Source organism: Zonotrichia albicollis, chromosome 4, assembly GCF_047830755.1.
Source record: "Zonotrichia albicollis isolate bZonAlb1 chromosome 4, bZonAlb1.hap1, whole genome shotgun sequence".
In the NCBI taxonomy this organism is placed as follows: domain Eukaryota; kingdom Metazoa; phylum Chordata; class Aves; order Passeriformes; family Passerellidae; genus Zonotrichia; species Zonotrichia albicollis.
In genome coordinates this window covers 15680941-15703962 of record NC_133822.1, presented here as the reverse complement: position 1 = coordinate 15703962, position 23022 = coordinate 15680941, and the positions used below count along the sequence as shown (strand labels likewise).

The window sequence follows — 23022 nt, the reverse complement described above, 5'->3', positions numbered from 1 at the left end:
AATAGAAAAAGAAAGACAACAAAGGCTTGGGACTGACTGAGACAATCCAGCCAGCTGGGCTGTGATTGGCCATTAATTAAAAACAACCACATGAGACCAATCCCAGATGCACCTGTTGCATTCCACAGCAGCAGACAATCATTGTTTACATTTTGTTCCTGAGGCCTCTCAGCTTCTCAGGAGGAAAAATCCTAATGAAAGGATTTTTCATAAAACATGTCCCATACTGACATTTAAATCACATTTGGAAGTCTTATCAAAATGCAAGGTCATGCCTCCTTCAGAGGGTTCTCCTTCCCACATGTGCTTCTGGCAGTTTCAGTTTCATTTCACCCCTGAACAAAGGGGAGCATTTTATTTCATTCAGCCATGCTCCATCCCAGCCAGCTTTTCCACAGCCACAGATTTCACCTGTACACGTCAAAATGTGCTCACCTGGTGTAAACAAACAGCGTTCCCTCCACATCTGTCTTCTCCTGAAGAAAAGGAACATTAAGAAAGTTGAAAACAGGGCAGTGTTTTAGTCTCCATCAGTGAGCCCCCCTTTTCTCTGTTTTACCCAAGCCAGGAAAAAATTACTAAACTCAATTTCATGGGTTGGTGGTGAGAGGCTGGAGCTAGCACAGGTCACCATGCAGCTGAGCCAGGTTTGAGGTAAGATATGGAGCTGGGTTCATTCCAGGCTACACATGAGCACAACACACAGGCAAGAGGCAGAGAGAGGAGTTTGCAAAGGGCACCTGCCCTCCAGGGCTGTTTGGCACAGAAATGGGGGAAAACAACACAAAAGGCAGACTGGGCAGGTTCTTCAAACACAGGCCCTGAGTCTCACTGTCACAGCAAGCCAAGAACCACCTGCCAAGAGCCTAAATGTTCTATTACCTAGAGCTTTCCCAAGGTAATTATGTTTGTACATCTTCTAACAATGCTTTTAGCACTGGTAACTCCACCACTCTTTCGCACACACTTGGGTTCCATTACAGGTGCTGGAAGGACAGATGAGTGGCTGAGGCCTGGAGCCCTGAGCTAAACCCCAGCCTTCCATGGCCTTGGGATAAAAATTCATCCTGTGTTAAACCCCAGTCTTCCATAGCCTTGGGAGAAAAAACAGACTTGGGTTAAACCCCAGTCTTTCATGGCCTTGGGATAAAAAACAGACCTGGGTTAAACCCCAATCTTGGTGTTAAAAACCAGACTTGGGTTAAAACTTGGGGTTTTAACCCTTGAGTTAAAAGCTTGACTTGGGTTAAATTCCAGCCTCCAGAGCCCTGGGTTAAGCCCTAATCTTCCATGGCCTTGGGCTAAACTCCAGCCTCCTCAGCTTTAAATTAAGCCCCAGTCCCCCATGGCCTCAGGCTAAATCCCATACTACGCCATCCCAGATTAAACCACAGCCCCAGGTTAAACCCCAGCCTCTCCCGCATGTGGCGAAACTCCTCCATCCTGCAGCCTCCCAGAGCTCCATTCCCGGCACCCCGTGGCTCCCCAGCGTGCGCAGGCGGGCTGTCGGTGGCGCACGGGGCACACGGCCGGGACACACCGGCAATCACCTTCGGGCCCCTCCCTCTCCCCACCCTCACACCTCGCCGGGGGGCGGGGCGTGCCGGGAAAGGGGCGGGGCGTGCCCGAGGTGAGGCCCCGCCCCCGCGGCGCGCGCGGTGGGCGTGTCGGGGCGGGCGCGCGCACGTACCCACTGGCTGGCGCGGTGGCCGAAGGTGTAGAGCGCCACCTGGCTGGCCACGTCCACGATGCCGCTGATGTAGGGGTCGTGCTGCCGCAGCGCCGCCAGGCTGATGTCCAGCCCCCGGCCCAGCGCCGCCGCCATCTTGCGCCCGCCGCGCAGACCCCACCAATCCACCGCCGAGCCGCGCCGCCTCGGGAGCGGCCGCCGCAATCGAGCGCCGAGCGGCCGGCGCTCAGGATGGCGGGCGGTGGCGAGGGGCGGGCCGGGGACAGAGAGACGCGGGGTCGCTTGGTGTGTCCGCAGCAGCACAGGGACGCGCCAATCCCACACACGACACAGGGAGCCGAGCTGAGCATGGTGGTTCCAGCTCCTCCGTGTCCTCCGGGGAGTGCTGTGGTGCTCCTGCTGCGGCTGGGCTCATCCCTTAGGAGGGCACATGCGAGAGCTGCGCCTGTTTAGTCCAGCTTCAGGTCTCTGTAGGAAAAAGCAAGCTAAGGGGGATCTCATCAATACATGTAAATATCGCTAAGGGAAAGTGCCAGACTAAAGCGGAGCCCAGGCACAGGAGGAGGGGCGGCGGGTTCAAACTGAAACACAAGGAATTCCACCTCAGCATCTACAAGAACTTTACACTGAGGGTGGCAGGGCACTGGAACAGTAGCCCGGGGTGGCCACGGGGTCTCTCCGGAGACATTCCAAGCCCACCTGGAGGCGTTCCTGTGCCACCTGCTCCAGGCGGCCCTGCCTGGGTGGGGTGATCCCCTGAGGTCCCTTCTGAACCGAGCAACTCTGGGAGCCTGTGCGGGTGCCCTGGTGTCCCTGCAGAGAGCGGGACCGAGCGCGTCCAGCCCGTGTGCCCGCGAGCTTGGGGTCCATGAGGGGCTCGGAGATCCGTGAGGGTCTCAAGGATCCGCGGGGCGCTCGGCCGTCCATGAGGGGTTCACAGATAGATGAGGGGCTCAGGGATCTGTGAGGGTCTTGGGAATCCATGAGGGGTTCACGGATACATGAGAGACTCAGGGATCCGTGAGGAATTCGGGGATCCATGGAGGCTTCTGCCCGGCTCCAGCCCCCCGGGCCAGGGAGAGCAGCGGGCCCAGATCTCCGAGCCCACAGCCAGCCCGTGTTTGCTGGCACACCCTCACACACCCCTGCACCCAACCGAAGGGAGCAGCATTGCAGGCTAAACCATCACACAGCCCTCGTGTGCATAAATATACACACAAACATATACATATATATATACACTCGTACGTGCGACAAGCAGCTGAAACCTAAACAAGCATGCTGTAATACGGAGTTATACAAACAGCGAGCAACAGATGGACAAGAGCAAGGATTCAGTTGCCACCTTTTCCCGTCAGGCACACATGTTTGTTACTAATCTGTTGGTACCGACAGTTTACAGCAAATACATGAACTTTATGAGGCATGCAGATAAGCTCAGTATATTGTACTTCCATGGAAAAGAGTAGCTTAACCCTCCTGCCTGAACCCCCTGCAAGAGCAAATTTTTTTTACTGTATCACCTCAGTCACCACCTTCCCTGTACAGAAGCAGTAGGGTGATGTATTTACTGCCAGAGAACTTCCAGGATGCCTGGAAGAACCAAAGTGGTGGTGGTGGATGCTGTCTTAATTGTTTGCAATATTCCTGACACAGCATTCTCAAAAGGACAGTAGCTGGACAGAGGGGATGAGGTCTGCTGTTGTGTTTTCTTCCCTTCTTCTTGCTCCAGGCCAGATGGAACCAGTGGGATAGAGAGAGCAGTAGCATCTGTTCCAAGAGCACATGGGCAAGCCTAGGTGAAAGATTGCCTTTGTGTGATGTGAGGATAGGAGAGAATTGAGAGACAGCAAGCTAGGAATTGATAGAATTCAATGTATGGACAGTGAGTCTCTTGAGTGGAGTTAGGAGTGGCCATGTTGTCAAAAAGGACAGAAAAAAAAAGCTGGGTTTTGGGACTTAGGAGAGACTATAGGTTATATTGGATCCCAGAAGGCCACCAAAAATTGCATCAAAGGACCTACATCTTGTTCTGCAAGCATCTATTAGGAGAGGAAACATCTGAACATACTCTGGTTATAATCTGTCTCACTCTCATTTCCTCCTTGTCTAAAGCCACCTTGTTTCATTTGGGGCTCTGATGAAATACAGCTTTAGAATTTCAAATTCTGTGGTTTTTTGTGATGCTTGTGGTAGGAAAATGGCCCTAAGCAGTTCCACTGCAAAGCTCTGGCTGACCTACAGATGCTGTAACAGCAAGGAAGATTCATGGGCTCATGGTGGACAAGGAAAACTGCTGTCCTTAGCATGACCCAGAGTAGGGAGGCAAAAAAACCCAACCAAACAAAAACCAAAAGAAAAAGCAATAAGTAGGAAAGATAAGTCAGCTTTTGCTTAAATAATTAACAGATGTACATTAGTTTCTTTTTGCTGATTAATTAGTTCTCAATTCACAGTTTCCGAGCACCCTTAAGCATGCTCCTCCACATGTGCTGCGACTTCTCTTTACCATCATCTCCAATTCTTTGGCAATTCTCCTGCTTACACAAAGTCGAAACGTCACCAAGGATAGAAATGTGAAACTTGGAATCCCACTCCTTAACTTTTCCTTTACAGATGCTTTTCCAGCCTTCAACAATAATATTTAAAGATACGCTGCTATTTTTTTTCTTTTTGTTTTCCTTTAAATCTCTTCTAGCAGACCTATCAGATATTTTGGCTGTGTGTTTTTGTTTGTAGCTGCTTTTTATCACCTCCCTCCCAGGTCCCAGTGCCCCTTTCTCACACAGCTGGACAGACTGTTCCCTGACATTGTGTTTTGAGTCAGCAAACTTGTCAGGCTTCTGACCAGGCTTTTTAATATTTTCTGTTAAACTCTGAGGTACCTTCAGCAGGTTCCAGCTGTTTTCCTGCATAAGTGGAATGTAATTGCCCCTTCCATTTAGCCTGAAGTAAATATACTTAATAAAGCCATTAGTTCTGCCCTGCTTTATGGGATCACTTGATGGAAGACTAAAAAATTTCCAATGAAACAAGACACTGTTAAAACCAGAAACACTCTGAATTCTCTAAAAAATTAAGGATGTTTTAGCAAAAAATGTCACAGCTTAAAAACATTGATTATTTAAACTATGGTTCTTTTTCTTACAGTCAGTAATCCAGTAGTTCATGACAACTGTAAAATCAAGTCTGAATGATTTTGCTGTAATTTTGTTTATGAAACAAAATAATTTTCTAGCTTTCAAAGTGTCATAATTTCATGCAGTATATAATTAGAATGTAACTTTTTTTGTCTTCTACCTACCTGGGTACTGTTTTGTTAAAAACAGCCCCAAACCACATCTTGCTTTTGATATGGCAAGAAAAGGATTTTGTGTAGGCAACGCTCAGGCCAATTTAAGGCAAAATCTACCCAGCATAACATTTTGAAGGTCTCCTTTAATAAAAAATGTGGACTTGATTAGGCCAAACATTTTCATGAGGGTTGTTCAAGTAGTTATTAAACCTCCACATGCAAGGATATGTGCTCCTTTTAAAGATTCAGACATGCTTCCTCCAGCAAATTGTTGGCATTGAGCATGTGATTTTCTGTGGATTTATTTGGGGACACTGCTCCAGGTCCCAGGCATTCAGTCCTGCCCTTCTGGCACCTTGGTTCTGGCCTGGCACAGGTGTGTGCATGGCCTCAGTGTGAACCAGGCAGATGGGGGAAATGAACTGTGTGAGAAACAAGTGCTCACAGCCCTGCTGGGCTCCCAGCCTTCCCCGGCTGCCTGCCTACCTGCCCACACTCACTCCTTCCTCTGAGCTGCACCTTTTTCTGATAAACAGCAGAAATCACTTGAGCCAGTGTAATGCTGAGCACCTCATTTGCCTCACTTCCTCCTCTCCAGCCCCTTTGGGGCTGTTATTGCACAGCAGCTGCATTTTCCTTTCTCTTCCTTCCCAAAGGCTGCCACAATCTTCTTCTCACCCTCACTGGTAGCACCACTGCTGCCCCTGCTAGAAGGGAAAGTACTGAGGCAGCACTCCTAAGTTCCTCTTACTGATCCATGGCCACTCAAATGCATTTGTGTGAAGCCTTCCAGCATGCTGAGCTCCTGAGAGCAGCAGGTTGCTCTGGAGGAGCCAGAATGATCCAGCAAGGCTTGATTACCCATGCTCCACATACTCCTGGGGACGTGCCCTCAGTGCTGCAGCGTGGCAGCTCTCCCTCTTTGGCAACCAGTGCCCTGTGATTGTGCTGGAGCCTGGCTGCATCCCTTCCCAGACACTGATAATTTAAAATATGTGCTCTTCTCAGCCCACTTTTATTAAGGCTCATAGTAGCTTTGCCCTGGAGCACCTTCCTCATGCTCAAAAGTTGCAATTTTAGGTCATGCTCTGAGAACCACTTCTTAACTCCAGCCCTAACGGTTAAAACAATTCTAGTCTTTTTGTTAGTAATTTATTACCTCCTGAAGGTTCCTTCATGAGCATAGAGTCAGACTATTATGGCTTTATTTATTGCTGTTATTAAAATACTCTCCCCACACTAAAACTAAGTTTGACTGCTTTCATTCCAACTCTAACCAGCTCCCCTCCTACCCCCAGATAAACCCCAGTGCATCAGGTTCTTAGCAGGCACATGCTCATCTGCAGTATAGCTCTCTGATGAAATTTATCAGGCTGTTTTGAGACTTTCTGTAGTGTTAGTCTACAGAGGTGTTGTGATTATATCAGAAAAGCTCTATATTACCAGAGCTTCCTACCTCCTTGATGCTTCTCACAGGCAGCTCCTCTAAGCACCAACTCTTCCTTCTTCTCATAGCAGCCAACTAACTCCAGTTTCTGCTCAAGTAACCACCCCACTCTTTTATAGCATCTTCTTCTCATTGGTTACAGCTGTGGCCTGTTAAAGTCAGGCCTGTTCCTAATCTTTGATAATTGGCTCAGCTGCAACTCCTTCGGGGTAACATTACTTTCTATACTACCTCTATTTACTTGTGTTCTGTCCCCCTACACACATGAATGGGACAGCATTCTTCAGCATTGTTGGATTTGGAATTCTGATATATTAATTACGAAATATTTATCAATCATTTACTGTGATTTTGAGGGTTGCATTTTTCCTGCACGGAAGAGCCTGTTTTTTTGCCAAAAGACTTACTGTAGGGGCATAGAATGTAAGAAAATAAAGGTAGTGTAGAGAGTAATCTTACCCCCAAGGAGTTGCAGCTGGGCTAATTATCAAAGATTAGGAACAGGCCTGACTTTAACAGGCCACAGGTGTAACCAATGAGAAACAGAGTGCTATAAAAGAGTGGTTGGGAACTGGAGTCAATTGGCTGCTACAAGAAAAAAGAACAGTCAGTGCTCTGAGGAGCTGTCCATGAGAAACACCAATAAGGTATGCAACTTTTGTAATGAGGAGATAACGGTATGGACCCCCTACAATAAGATAATAGCTTACTGTTATAATTATTCAGCAATAATGTAACTCTTTACTACTTTTTTTGCTATGTGTTTATTTGCAAGGTACTGAGCTTTACCTTTCTGTAATTATATATGTATACCTTAGTTTCTCTAAGTAGCTTGGCTTGGTGAGAGTTAGGGGAAAGTTACCTACTATCATTAGTAGAGATATGTTTTTTCTTTTCTAACTTCCTATATACGTGTTATAATTGTGAAGAATTCTTTTTGGCTTATCTTCAGTCACTTTTCAGAGGGCATAATCTGAGCTGCAAAAATAAATTCAACACAAGGAGAAGGCTTATTTCAGGAGGTAGAAGAGAGCATCCATACCAATGTAATTGCATTGAATTCTAGTGTTGTTCAGAAAAACTAAAAAAAAGTTATTCCTTCTGTACATTTATTCTGTAAAAACTTTTATCCTTATCAGTATTAGATTTTTCAATGTTTAAAGCGACTGTATGACTTCACTGTGTTGTCATTAGGTAAGCAGAAATGAGAGTATGATAAAACTACAGAAGGTGTGTGGAATGTTTTTCCTGGTTGTGTTGCTTTTATCCTCAAAACTTGCCTGGCTTCTATAGCTATACATTTGTGAATGTGATTCTGTCAGATCTCTTAATAAAATTCTAGATTTCATCCTTCAGTCTTTCTCTAATGCTGATAATATTCTAAACATATATTGTTGATTTTCTTGCTATAGCAAAGCAAAAATACTGTCAAACCTACAGAAGGCTTTTTCCTTCTTCATTTATTTAATGTAGCAGAATTTGCTAACTGCAGTAACATTTCTCATAAGGTTTAACTTTGCAAATTCCTTTACTTCCACCCCCATGCTACTTTAATTAAAGTTAAAATTTAACACTAGCTTTTATCCTGAGACGGCAACCATTTGGAGCCAATATGTGGTTTTTTTTCTGTGATTTTGTTACCACAACTGTCTGTGCTATAGTTCAATAAAATATTATTGATAGCTGTTACCTTATTGCTGTCCTAGTAAACTGACATAAACTATTTTGAGCCATCAGTTGCATTCTTTGCTTGGTTGACTGGCTAGACAAGCCACTAAAATATGGAAGAGGATTAGGCAGTCCTGCTATTTCCCATAGGTTAATAAGGTACAGCAGCAATTATATCTTCCCTAAGATAATGCCTTTGCAGCTACATCTCCCTGGTAATCACCATTTAATTTGGCAGAATCAAACACCTGTTGCTCTAAAAGAGATATTTTCCAACCAGTTACAGAGAAGGTGCCCCTATTTAATTAATCCTGGTGTGGAAAGTTTCATTAGATAATTACACCAAGTCAGGACCTTATTTTTGTGCCTCACCTGGCAGAGCAACTTTTGCCCTGTGCAGGGAATGGAGTCATCCCAGAGTCAGTGCTGGGATGCAGAGAAATCCACAGTGCTGGGGAGCTGTGCCTGTGGTGGCAAAATATCTTGTTGTGAGTTCTGATCATTCCCACCGGCTTTTGTTTGAGCTTATTGAGGAAGGAGAAAGTCTGAATAACTTTTAGCTGTTATAGTGTTGCTTTATTAAGAGAATTTGCATTAGTTCCTTCTCAACTGCCAGAGGTATCCTCTTGGGTTTTGTTGGCATGTTTGCTTTCTAAATGAAGACTCTTGGTGTTTGAGACTGATACAGCATTTCATAGCTTTAGATATAAGTGAATGAAGAGTGTTTCAACAATACTTTCAGAGAGCAGATAAATATAAGGAAGGATCCCCAAAGTTAAAGAAATCAAGCAAATTGGGTGACATTTCTGTCTTAAATATTCCCCTGATGCTTTTGTGTTTTTGGTAGCTGCCCATTGATATTGCTGTGGGGAAATTCTTGAGTTACTAATGGCTATTTGAGCACTGCTCCTCCAGGTGGGCAGAGCTGCTGAAGGCTCTCACAAATGCACCTTCTGTAGTTAAAATTAGACTTAAAAGCTATTTTAAGTGTCTTTTAAGGTGAGACATCTAACCTATAATAGCATGATTTTAGCACTACACCTTAGGTGACCATTTTTATTTGTTGCTGGCTTTATTTTGCTAGAAAATATGAAAAAGATATTTGTTTTAAAATAATCTTCCTTTCAAAGTGAAAATAGATTTTTCCCCCCTTTTGTTATGCAGCATGTTGCAATAAGGAGCCACAATCACCTCTCTGTTTTAAATGCTATTACTTACAGCTTCTGGGAGAGTAAAACCATTTCATTTTTATTTTAAAGCTACATTTTGGGCTTTATTTGTGCTGCTTTAGGGTTTGTGATAATGAAAAAAAAGGCCTGGATAGAAAAAAGGAGTTCAAATTTGTGTAACTGAACCAGAAAACAAAACTTGGTAACATTTGAAGTGTTGCCCTTGGAAACAATAAATGCAGCCTATCCCTGGTTTTTAGAAGGGTTGGATTTAGGCAAAGGCACCTTCCATCAGGCAGCCAATACAAGATTTAAGCACTTTTGAATGAGATTTTGAAGTGGAAACTAAAGGTATTAGCACCACAAACCTCCAGTGAGTGTCTGAGTCTGGGTTTATTACAGTTGTGTGAATTTGTTTCCCTCAGTGGATTCTGAGAGCTGTGGAGGCATTTGGCTGTCCTTCTCTTACAATCTGATTTTGTCATTTTCTGCTGATGCTGTGCTGCTTCTTCTGTCAGATTAAATTTACAGGCATATTACCTTGCCTGACAGAAACATGAACTGCATGGATTTTTCAAAGGAAAGCTTCCATAAGGAGTAACAGGACAGGGTTTCTTTTTTTTGTATTTTCCCCCCTCTTACTTTTCATGCTGGTTTGCCTCAATCTGTTAATTTTATTATCATCCTAAATTACTCTTACAATATTGAGCTGAGCTTGCTTTCTTATCTACAATGAAATTGCTGTGTCATTGAAGCACTAGTAAGCCTACCAAGACTGTGTTAAACTAAATCAGGTTCAGGACATTTTGGTGGGGATTTTTGTTATTTACTTTTGACTTGCTATGCAGCTTTAAGGGAAGATCCTTCATCCTTCTGCAACTGTTTCACACAGCTTCTGAGGGAGTTCTGTTATTAAGAGGTCAGCTAATTGACAGCATTTTGTGGTGCTCTCAGAATTGCAGGATTTAGGTTGAAAGGGGAATCTGAAGGTGCTGGTCAACATGAGTATAAAGGGGAGGTGAGGAGTGGAAGAAAACTCCTGAGAGTGTTGGTGCAATACAGAAACATCCAGATTGGGCAGATTGGATTCACAAATCACAGCTGGTGTCACGAGGGAACAAAAGGACCAGGAGGCAGGGCTGAGGTGGAACAGGCTTGATTGGGAAGACAGCGATGGTATGCAAGCAAAACTGAAGGAGGTTTGCCACCAGAATGTTTCTAGCAGGTGTCCCAAAGTTAAATGGAAATGACAGACCTGGGTCTGGAGGAAAGAAAATCCAGGTAGATAATGCAACTGGAAATTGAGTAAGAGGAGTGTTTTGATGGAAGGAAATGCTGAGCAGAAGGATGGGTAAGCAGTGTGCTGTCATTACCAAGAACTGTCCTGCCATGACCATTTCTTAGGTCACTTGAATTGCTGGTTGTGACGTGACCTAGTTGGAAGCGGCTGCTACAGAACAGAACTTATGGACAGTCTCCTCTCACACAGCACTGAGCAATTGGAAAGCAGATACAGTGTCACATAGATTTTCTGTCTCTGTCTCTGAGGGATACAGACCAGCAGGCACTTTCTCTCAAGCAAGAAAGAGATGTGGACTTCACAATTGTAGGAGAAGTTGATTGACCATCAAGAAAAATGTTGTAATGATTGAGGAAGCATTTATGAAATGATAAAGGCTGCTAGAAAGCATCTCTGTTTTCCCTACTACTTGGCAACAGTTGCCACAAGACATAGAAGCCCTCTGTGCAGTTCCAAGAGAGATGATGTGGTCTAACATTTTCAAGTGTCTAAGTATCATTAATTCCAGCTGACAAATAGCAGTTCCATTTTATCCTAAAAGTCATACTTATCCTAAAAGTATGTCAATAGAGACAGTGGTTTGAAATGTGGTTTAGGATATGGAGGGAGTTTGCACAAATTATATAAACCAAGCTTTTTTGTCTGAGCTTTAGGCAGTATGTGTGTGTGATTGTATACAAAATAAACCTCAGGCCAAAAGAGGCTCATTTTACTTATCACTAAAAATTTTAAGCAATGAAATGATGTAAAGCTTCTCTGAAGTTGATTTCTTCTTATCTGCATTAACTCCATCAGTGATGGCTCCGTTTTCATTCAGTGTAAGTGAATAAGAGTGCCTGACTTAGGGGTTTTTGCTTTCACATGGCTAATCCATCTGTGCTAGGAGAGAATGATAACCACATTAGTTTTGTAGTTGCATTGATTCTGAGCTGTCCTGTGGTACTGAGGAATATGATCTTTGTGAATGAGAATACTGTGCTTCAACTGCTCTAGTAACAAGAAAAAGATCCCAAATTTGCCTTTTCTGTAAAAATGTTTCTTAACAGATCTTTGACTTAAACTAGAGTAGTAGGAATGGGAATGGAGATTCCACAGCATTTCTGGGCAACCTATTCCAGTGTTTTATTACCTTGATAATAAAAAAAAAGTTCTTTGTGCCTAATTGAAATTTCCTTATTTCTGATTTGTCTGCTGCCTGTCATCCTTTTGCTGGATACCTCTGATAAGAGACAGGCCCCAGCTCTTTGTACCCTCCTCCTGAACACTTGAAGACAGCAAAAAGGTCTGTGTTAGTCATCTCTTCTTCAGGTTTAGCAAGCCCAGTTCTCTCAGCCTGTGCTCCATCAATGTGTGCCTCAGCCCCCTAATTCTCTTAGAAGCTCTGGGATTGGTCTTATTGCAGTGTCTTGTACTGAGCAGCCCAAAACTAGATGGGACGTTCCATTTGTGGCCTCTCAGAACGACTTCCCTGTGACCTGCTGGCAACATTTTTGGTGAGGGGGATCCAGGATGTGGTCACCCTCCTTCACATCCAGGGCATGCTACTTGCTGGCGTTTAGCTTTTTGTCTACCAGGACACTGGCTCTCTTTTGCAAAGCTGCTTCCCAGCCTCTACTGCTGCATGGGATTATTCCATCCCAGGTGCAGGGTGTGGCGTTTGTGGCACTCCAGGGAAGTTTTCATCTTCCATATCTAATCTACAGCTCTGCAACTGAGCTACAAAGTTGTATGGGAAACTCTGAGAGGCCTTGCTAAAGTCAAGGTAAGGGGCACCCATTTTCCTCCCCTTGTCCACAGAGCCAGTGATCTTCTCATAGATTAGTCAGGTGTGTGTGGCATTGTGAGCCTTTGGTAATTCCAACCTGGCTGTTCCTTTTTTATCCTTGGTCTGCTTGGATGTGGCTTCTAAGGTGACTTAGTCCATGATCTTTCTAAAGTTGGGTTGACTGCCCTACAGTCTTGGAGATGGATATGGTGTTTTTCTTGCTGTTCATCAAAAGCCTCACATGACAGGTGTGGCCTTTTAAAAATGAGAGGACAACTTTACAGTGACATTGGCCACATTTCTCCACGCCTTCAGATGCAGTTTGTGTTGTTCCAAGGATCTGGGTGTGTCACACTGGCTTACAGGCACCACTCCCAGAGACTGACCCTGGGCTTGGAGACTCTGAAGGCCTAAAGACCAACTTTGAGAAACTAAACCTCTTCCACCCAAAAAAACCCCAAACAATCCCTCCCCCCTCCAAAAACCAAAAATAAAAACCAAAAAAAGATGTAAGGCACACCAGTCACTGAATACCTGAGCCTTAGTCACATCCTTTTTCACTGCTTTTCCTGCCAGACTGAGCAGTGGGGCCATATCCTTCCCAGCCTTCCCTTTGCTGCCAATGTACTTACAGAAGCCCTTCTGCCCTTTAATCTCTCAATTTTCCCAGCTACATCTGAGCTTTGGCACTGGCCTTCCATCTCCATGTTCTTGAGCTGGGATGGGAGCTCCCTGTTCATTTGTGCTGGCTTCCTGCCATGCTGGCTTCCCTCCTGCCTGGCAGACTGACCTGTTCCTGTGCACTCCAAAGGGGGGCCATGAGAACCAGCCCCATGTCCTGGGGCACTTAGCCCTGCAGGGCAGGGTCTTGGGGGATCCCCCACAGCCCATTCCTAAACAAACTGAAATATAGTCTGAATTCCAAAGCTGTGACTCCAATATTTCTCTTGCTCAATTTCTTCCAGGATGTGGAACTGCAGAATGCTGTGTTTGCCTCAGCCTTGGTGCTCTTGACCTTCACATCTTCTAGCCCCTCATTCTCTTTTTATGAATACCAGGCTGACTGCCTCTCCTAGTCATCTTCTTGATAAGCCACATCAAGAAATTGTCATCAACATATTAACATGATTATTCAGGAGAAGGAATTGATTTCATGGAGTGTCTAGTTCAAAATGACAAACTAAAGAAGTTTGAACAAGTTTCCCAAACTACTGGGTAATTATCCAAACAGAACCATTTAAAGCTCTTCCACTCCTTGTATTAATAGGAGCCACAATATTCCCATGCTGACTATGAGAGGAAAAATCAATATCAGCAAACGTACATTCATATTGATTTATCTTCCCTTTTGGTTTTCTAATTTAGTAAAGGCTACTAATGCAACATTACATAAAGATTCTCAGGAGAGTAAAAAGGCTAATAGGAGCAGGTATTGCTGTTTGTTCTGGGGAAGTGAACTGACTGTGCTGTTCAGAGTCAATTGCTGCCCAGTCTCTGATACATGGACTTTTGAGCTGTGTATCAGAGAGCATTATTCCAGGGAAAAGGATTAGAAGGAGGCACCAGGATGACTTTTTGGAATGCAGGCCCAGCACACTGTTAGGATTTTTGAAAGTCCTCATGAACATGTGCAGAGCAGTTAACCTTTGTTAAATTAGGTTAGAAAAGGGTTTTCAGGTCATGTCCAACTCTTATGAATATATTTGACTTTTAATAGATTATTTCATGTCTTTTGCAAATAATCATTTTGTTTCAGGTTTTCTTTTGTTTAATTTGAAAACAGAAGTTTGTGGCTATCCAGGACATCAGAAAGGTGAATATGGGAAAATGAGTCAGTTAGACACCTGTATGTTACATCCTCAGAGATTAAATGGGGATGTGATACAGTACAAACTATTGAATATTTCACCTGGTATAAAGCTTCAGAAAAAAACTTTAATTAAAAAAAATGCTCCTTGTATTGTTACAAACATGGAAGTGCCACAGGTTATAAAATGGGAAGAGCATTCTCTGTGCTCTTACTGTGCACCATCAATAGGCACAGGTTTGTGATTGGAAGGTTTCCACATGGTTGGGGTTTTTTTTCTCCCCTTTTTGAGGATACAGCACTCATGAGGACACTGTCAGAAAGTAGGACGTTTCCTTATCCTACCAAAGGACAAGGAAAACAACAGATTACTGAAAAATAAGACAGAATAATTAGGTCATTTGAAGGTCTGGGCTCATGGAGGTATTTGGTGTCCCAGAAGAACAGCTGATAATCTGCAGCTGAAAAATCACATTTTGAGGATGAGTGTAAAGGTTGAGTTCTGTCTTCCAAAGCCCAAATTCCTAACTTTTTTTCAACTTTTCTTGAATTTGGCCATGAAGGCATTTTGTTGGGGAAGTAAATGCAAGAACAGCCTTTGTCCCATTCTGTTGGAGAATTAATTTTCCTTAGTCACCTTCATTGAACTGTCAACAAGTTCTTTGCTTGCTTTGCTGGAATGAAGGAGCATTCCAGCCTGATTTGGGGTACCAAAAGACAGGGTGGCTGTCTCCAAATGGTCATGGCATCATAGTTTCAAAATCTATGTTCAACCTGCTCTTTCCTATTGTCCATCAGCAAAGACTCTGACTCCTGCTGGGAGTTACAGTGATACCAGAGTGGTTCACTGTAGAGATCTGCCTTTTTTCCAGGGGAAGGGGTTTTACTGTAAATCCAACCTCTTTACCCAGTCTTTTAGTTCCAAAAGTAGAGAGCAGAAATCAGTATCACAGAAGTAAGATATTCCAGGGGTTCTGTTGGGAAGTAGTACTTGAACAAAATGTAAATATTATAATTCCATGGAAACAGAGTGATGGTGTTACTCACAGAGGCTTAATTCTTGTATCATTCACACAGTCTTTTGGATATCACCTTCTTGGTATGCACCTCCTGAAACACAGGCTTCCAGCCACCCCTAAATTTGGATACACAAAATGGTTTTATTATACAGTTTATTAGAACAGCTGAAATATTTTGATTCATAGCCCTTATTTTACCATTTGGAAAACAGGAGAAACTATTAGTGAGTGTAGGTGATCATACTCTTATGTCAGTCCTGAGGAGAAAACAGGGGCTACAGCTGTTGCAGAGATCCAGGGGTGAAGTTCCTCTTGTGTTCTGGGCTGATTCTGGCTCTATAGCTTGTTCTTTTTCCATACTGAGCATATGGAAGTCACAATTCTTTTATGGAACTTTAACTCGACAAGATTCAAGTCATGTACGTGACAGAAGGCCTTGAAATCTGGGCAACGTTGCTTGTCAGATTGCAAGTCCTGGCTCTGAAGCATTTATTACCCATTTTCATTGGGAGTTTCTAGTGTGTGAATTTTTGAATGTTGTAGGATAAAGCACTTCATACCCTTCTTTTAAAAATGATTTTTTTTCTCCAGAAACTTGCAGAATAAATTCAACCTCCACCCTGAGAAATTTCAATCCAAACAGTTAAAACTTTGTTATCAAAAGCTGAAAAGAATGTCTTGTAGTAGTGTTGCCTTGTACTTATGTTGTGCTAAAGAGGGGTTATTTTTAAATGAAAATCAAATGACAGGGTACCATTTAGTAACACTGTAGTTCATGTGGATTTTCAGTTCTTTCATTACAAGGTCTCATACAACTTCACAAATACCTCAGTGAGATGCAGAAATACTATATTCATCTTATTTTTAAATTAAAAAAGGGTTGGAAAGGCTGCATTTGGTCAGCATGAGTAAAGAAAAAACACATGTTTGAGGTTAGAGGTGAAATAATTTACCAAGTCCTTCCTGGTAACCCTTGAATCTGCAATTTAGGGAATACTTAGCAGTTCCATTTTTGTTTAGGGTGCCTGAGGTCAGTATGGCCCTGTGACTTCAGTAACTTTTAGGTCTCTTATTGTTTGTACAGTCACAAAAATCTTGCTTAGTGGCAAGAATTTGTGGGTTTTTTTACCCTCCATATTCCCAGGTAATGCCTGTGCATTTCCTGCCCAGGTGTCTGGTAAGTGAATCAAGTAATTTAGGTATTCCCTTCCATCATTTTGGTTTTGCCCTGGCTAGGAAGAAAAAAAACCATGAACACCTGTGATATCTGGTCTAGAAAAATGCTTCTCAAGACAAAGATAAACTTGGAACTAATTATGAGTAGTTTCTAATAGAGGATTCTCTTGGTGCCCTTTCTTTAAGTTAAATGGACACTCAAGAAAAAATATTCAAGAGGAAAATTTTTAATGTGTTTTATCTGTCGGCCTGTAGCTTTTAGAAATGTTTTCTTAAAATCCATACTGATACTGTTTGTATTACAATGACCAGTGTCATTCTGCATTTACAGTCATTTTTACTTTCTACTTCTAATGGCCAGTAGTCTACCTCCTGTAGCTTACATTCACTGCTTTGCCTATATTAATAAAATACCTGAGAAGATACCTAATAGATAATGAATGGACAATTTTCTGCTGGCAGAAAAATGAGAATTATTATTTCAGAAATATTTCCAGTATTTAGCAAGTTTGCTAGTTGAAGTATTGACAGAGTTGTATGTAAATGATGTTGTTTTCCTCAGGGAGAATTTAGCAAGGATGTGTCTAGTGTGTGTCCCTTTCTCTGTAAGCTACAATAATGAATTTCTCTGCACTTACAAATCTACTCTTCCCACCCTCAACTGGGAGCACACCGGCTTATATAGTGCCACAGGAAGGAAAAGATGGGAAAATGTCAGTACAAACATCCTTACTAACTCTGTGTAGTGGCTGGCAAGTGAAGGGTGGAGGATGCAAGAGTTTGGCTTAATCAAGATATGTATTGAAACCAAAGAAACTGAAGAAATTGTCTTTCCCTCTTTCTGGTACTTTAAATCTGATCTGAACCCAGAAAGCTAAGGAGAGATAAGAATGCACACTTCCCTTGTGTTTTTTTCAAAGATACAATGAATCAATACCTTAAACAGTGCCAAGTGTGAAAGAAACAAAAGTAAAATATGTTGCATGTGTTTTCCTTGTTTTTGGGCGGGGGGTAATGTGGAGTGGATTGGGAAGTTCGGACAGCTGGTACATCTCTTATTTAAATATAGTGTATTTTAAGGTGTACTCTGGCTTATCATTTGGAACACAGTGACAGCAAGTGTCCAATAACAAAGGTTTTGAGTATTTCAGAGGTCATTAATCTTTGAGAATTCAGTAGTCATTGTCACTCAGATATTCCGGATTTTCTTTTCCTGAATGTTTTGTTATTATGAGAGTCACTTATTCAGGAGCACCTTCTTTATGTGCTTTAACTTTACTACAAGTTACTTGTAGTAACTTCCACGTGTTGGCCTCTCACAGGCTGACATTTTACCCATTGAGTTCATGGGGCCACGTGGTTTTCCCTGCATTTATGGGGGAGCACATGGCTCAGGTCACTTGGGGAGTGAGTTCCCTGTTCAGAGCTGAAGGGAGGTTATGTAGAGAGGGCAGTGCAGCGTGCTGTTGCTTTTTTGGATATTCTGTGGCACACAGACTGCAGGTAAGTGGTACCTTGATCCCTCTTGGAATCACTTGTTACATTCAGAGGAAATAATGTGGTGGAACAACAGCTTCAATCCCACCCTGCTGCATGTGTGTTTCTGGTGGGAGAGGGAAATTCAGCTGGCAATGCCTTCGTGATGTGCACTGTAGTTTTTTGGGTCCAGCTCTGCCAAATGTGTAGATGGTAGCAGGCCAAATGCAGCCTTTTAGTTATGTCTACAAAGAGCTTAATTTGATCCTGGCATTAGTTCTGGTTGCTTAAAGCCACAAAGCAACTTTTTTCCTTTCTTTTAACCCTACACAAAGGAGGCTGCTGCTAGTGTTGCAAAATAATTGAGCCAGAGCCTCTTGCAATCAAAAGATGATTAGCTTCTTGTGTTAGTGTGTGTTCTGATGTGAACCAATCCATTATGTCTGTTTTGTGTTCCTAGGGATGCACTGTTTTTGTGTGGAACTTGCAAAAGCAGGCACAGTTCACTGATGTTTGTTGGTGACCTTGTCTTGTCCTCTGAATTACAGACAAGTCTGCTTTGAACATGGGGAAGTGCTACCAGCAGTCATTAAGTGGATGTTAGGGTTTTTTGTAGTTGTTTAACCTCTCCAAGGCCCTGCTGCAATTCTAGACGTAAAAAAAGAGAAACAGAATTATGGGTGTTTAAAGCTGAAATATTTATAGAAGCAGTTTTTTATTTAAAAATAGCATTTGTGCCTGAGAAGATCAGATGTACCACTTCAGTATGAAAAGCCAAACCAGATTTTAGTTCATATTGTTAATAGAAATTGCATGAAGTTTGACAAAGTAATTTAGCTGAAAACATTTTTCCTCTAGTGTAGGTTTTGGAATGGCTTTTGTGTTATTAAATATTATAAAGAGAACTATTTTTAAAAATTCTGAATTCTTTATAGTTATGGAATGCAAAGACTAGTGGTTTAATTACTGTTTATTAAAGATGAGAATGTACTAAATATCAGAACACAAGCCATGGAGATGAGATCTCTCAAATTAAAACAAAAGCAAATGGTATTAGAAAAATCGCTTTGCTTATTAGGGGAAGATAGATGGGGATTCCATCACCAACAAAGTAGAATGTATTGAGATGAAAGTGTGTTCTCAAAGAAGATTACAATTAAAAACTGGACTGTTTAGGATCAAAATTTACCTTGATTGCCTGTGAGGGAAACTTATGTGGACTTGAAAAATCCATCCTTATTAAAAATGAAAAGCAACAGTATGTGAAATCATGAAGTTCCTATTGATCTGAAGCCGCTATTTAGGTAGATTACCATTTCACCTGAATGAATGTAAATTCTGCAGGATGTGGCCCAAGTGATTTAAAGGTGGTGGCAATTGTTAATGCTCCAGTGTCCACATTGTAGCCAAATTTGGGTTGTTTGGAAAGGCTTCCTTATTTGAGGAATCGTACACTGGTGGGATTGAAAGAGTAAAGAAATATCCTGAATTTCTCTTCTGAAGCTCAGGAAAAGGATGTAACATACTGTGGTGTTTTTTCAGCTCAATGAAAGGAACTGTTGCACTTTCTTTATAAAGTGCTAAAATGTGTCAGGGAGTAAAATAAATGACTTGTGAGTTACTGCTTTGACTTGTCAAATATTATCTTAGAGCACAATTTGGGGGGAAGAGAAGTGCCCACAGAGCAATGATCCACAACTCTAAATAAAAAATCCAAATCTGAATGCGTTTTGAAGACCAGTATTGGGAATACTATGACATCTCTCCTAAATAAAAATTTGAAGATGAAAGTCTGCCTGAAGCTTTGGCTACTGACTATAAAAACCAAATCTTCTCTGAATAGGGAGAAATTCCTGCTTCATGTTTCCTTAGGATGACAGATCTTGGCTTTGCAGCTCTCTTCCCCAAACCAGGGTGAAGCAGCACTCTTGATTAGTCAAGACAAGGTGCAAGCATTAATATTAATTCAATCACATCACACTATCTGGCTCCACCAGCTTGGAAAGGATGGCCTTAGTTGTGTAGCTTTCCTTACTTATGGGTATCAGGAAACAGCAAATTAATTGGGAGTCCAATTGTGATTTACCTTTTACCCCTTACTCTTGGTCTAACATTCATTTAGTCTTTGAAAGGCCTAACACTTCAAAGTGTCTTGTTTCATGTATCAGAAGAGAATATTTGTGTGCTGAAGCACTGAGTGTATAAAGAAAGACAAAAGGTAGGTGGAAGCTGGCATGGAGCTCAAGTTTTCTTTTAAAAAGCACAGGGTTCTTTTTAAGCTAGAGAGTTGAAGATAGTTTTCTGTGAGGGTCCATTAAACATTTATTCTCAGAGGTAATTAAGGACAGAGAGGGGAATGTTAACATCCAGGAATACTGCAAAGCAGCCACCTTCTCACCTTTTAATTTCCTAGCACAGGATTGACCTGACACCCTGCTTTATTTGAAAACACCTTGCATCTTGCCTCCAAAAGTATCATTTTGCTACAAAGTTTCCAAGATCCCTGTGATTTCGTCAGGTTGAATCCAAGCATAGAGAACAAGATCCTGTTTTCTGTCTTCATGGATACTCTAAGAATTAATTAGTCAATATTACAAAATTCCATATAAGCATGACAATTTGGTCCTTCACTTCAGCATAGCCCAGCTTTTAGTTGTCCTGCTTGCCATAGTACCAGCAGTTTATCTCTTGGAAAATCAGTTGATGAGTTGTAGCTACTAATCCAATGGGACTTCAAGAAGAAATTAGGGTAGCACCAAATGTAGTAAAGCTGGTCAGCAGATTGCATTATTCTCCTGGAGAAGTACTGAGCTAAACCAAACTATGGTTTAGGTTTCACTGTGCTGCCTGCTGTGCAATCTCTCTGTAATTGTAACTTACAACTGGTAGCTCAATTCATGGTCATTCTACATCTCACTGAACCTTTTCATATTCATGTTCTGACCAAGTTCTTACAACAGTAAATAATTTCACTTGGCATTTTTCAATTCCAATTTCAAAGTACGGTGCAGTGTTAATTCAAAATGAAGCTTTAACTCAAATGTCAATTGTGACTAGTAAAATTATTTTTAAACACTTTCTGTGTGCTCTGAAGATTTTTTGGATCTGAATATCATCAGTGACTGTATTTAATGCTGCTGCAAACTATGGGAGCTTCATCTCAAGGACTGAGGAACTTAGAACACGGGGAGTCACGAGTGTGTTCTTAACTGGTGCCAGAACATCAGCTCAAGCTGATTGCTCCTTTGTGTCACTCTCAGGGCAGGAGTGTGATTCATCACTTCCATTCTTCTCAATACTCAAGTGCAGATGCATCTTCATGGGTTAGATTTTACTTCCATTGATGACTGAATGGCATCGTGATCTCATTTGTAATAATGTAAGTTGGGAGTAATTTGGTAAAGGCAATTGACCTACATCGGTGTAATTCTTGTGTGAAATCTTGTCAGATCCAACAGCTTCTCTAGAAACAGTTTTGATCTTAGCAAATACATATGTTTAGCTCCCCAGGAAAGCGTGTGGATTTCCCCTGCGCTGGGGAGCATCTGTGGGTTGTGCTTGTTATTCGTCAGTAGAATATTTTAAAAATGAATTAAGACATTTAAACCTTGTGTTCTTCATGTGTGTAAGTTCAGGCATGATGTAGCTTTCAATGAATTATTAGACTTGACCACCAGCTCCCTTCCATTTTGACAATAATACCATCTGCCATTCTTTCATAATGTGCTTGTTCCTCTATCTTTGTAACTCTCTTGATGACTACATTGTTTTGATATGCTAGGCCAGTTAAGCTGCAAAAATCTAGTTTAAAAATAGCTGTATGATTTTAAAATGATTTTTAAAAACTGGAGGAGCTCAGAAGAAAAAATTGTTTATATATGGTTATAGATCTATTTTTGTAGTTCTATTTCTGGTAAACTGAAGATGATACACCAGCACAAAAAGGAAGATTTATGTAAGTATAGATATGGAGTCATTTCAGGCTGTGGTCAGGATCATCTTACTGGCATGTCTTTGGGTCACTGGGCCAAGCAGGGTTTGTTTAGGTTTTGTTGTGCATTTTTCTTTCTTTTTTGTTGCCTTTTTTTCCCCTCTCCGTAGCCTTCTTCCTCTGTCAACCCATTTTATTTTGAGAGCAGAATTTCCTCCCTAGTTTCTTCCTTCTTCAGCTAATTGATGTCTTTTGCTTGTAGACATCCGCTGGGCTGCAAAAACAGCAGTACGGTAGCGTAGAGCTAAATACAGATATTCAAAACATGAAATCTGTCAGTCTGTCCCTTGGGCACGAGTCTGTGCCTGTTCATGTTAGAACAGCAGACACATGCCTTATTAAATCAGGTGCTCTTTGTGCAGCCTGTGCGCTGTGGATTTTCTCTGCTCTGCTGTTGTGCTCATGCTGATAAGGGTTCCTTCCCCAGGCTGCAGTGCAACCAGCAGCCCCTGTTGTTTGTGGTAGCAATTGCCACAAACACCACGGATTCAAATGGGAGAGAGATGGAATCAGAGGGATGTGAAGGTCCCATATTATCATTTTCTACTTTGTCAGAATCTACCAGCCTGGAGCTTTCAGGCTGTGCTTTTCCTTTGGGACTGACAGGCAGCTCTGACCAGTAGAGAGCTCAGAATGTGGATATCTCCATTTCCCTGCCTCTCTCCAAAGTTCAAGCTGTGTTTCTTCAGGAGATGGCAGCAGATGATACAATAATTGTAAAAGTCAGGCTCCTGTGACTGAAGAGGAGAGATGTCCAGTAGTTACTCAGTTAAGTAACAGAATTATCAAGCTTTTTGCATTGCAATGACACAGAGGGAACTGAGTAAGATTTGGAGCCTTTTGCATTGGAGCCTAATGTAAGAAAAGAACTCTTGAGACTAAAGAAAGATGGTCCAGTGTCTGACAGCTCACAGTGTGGAAAAAAGTTTTCATATCAAGTTGGATCATGCTGTGTTTTATTTTACGAGCACTCATGCCTGTTTGTAAAGAGCATGGCTTTGTTTTGCTCAGGAAGTGTAGAAGAAGAAACTGAGGAACTGGATAGAGATTGCCTCAGCGATTTAGTTGTTGATTTCAAGGAACCAGGTCTGAAATGTTCATCTTGATTTCACTCATCCACTCTTCTTCTGAAGTCACAGGACTCCCACTGTCTAATGGAAACACAGGTAAATGAGACACAGAGGACATCTGAAAAGGCAATCAGGGAACAAAGTGGGAA

General features: G+C 42.2%; 2 protein-coding genes across 8 annotated transcripts in view; one reads left to right on the top strand and one right to left on the bottom strand.

Moving 5' to 3' along the window:
- DCP1B (decapping mRNA 1B) overlaps window positions 1–2168 on the bottom strand; it is a 41568-nt gene extending 39400 nt beyond the window's left edge. Inside the window, exons 1-2 of the mRNA XM_074540188.1 lie at window positions 1691–2168; window positions 436–476 (exon numbers count right to left, since the gene is read on the bottom strand). Of these exons, the coding sequence (XP_074396289.1) occupies window positions 436–476; window positions 1691–1825 (176 nt within the window). The 5' untranslated portion in view covers window positions 1826–2168. The remainder of the gene's footprint in view (window positions 1–435; window positions 477–1690) is intronic.
- The window catches only part of CACNA1C (calcium voltage-gated channel subunit alpha1 C), a 451825-nt gene that overhangs the window by 11177 nt on the left and 417626 nt on the right, over window positions 1–23022 (top strand). The window contains exon 1 of one of the 7 annotated variants that reach the window (XM_074540176.1): window positions 16835–17839. The exons of the other annotated variants lie outside the window; for them this stretch is intronic. The gene's annotated coding sequence lies outside the window, so the exon portion shown is untranslated. Of the gene's footprint in view, window positions 1–16834; window positions 17840–23022 lie in introns of those variants that run through there. 7 annotated transcript variants of the gene reach the window in all.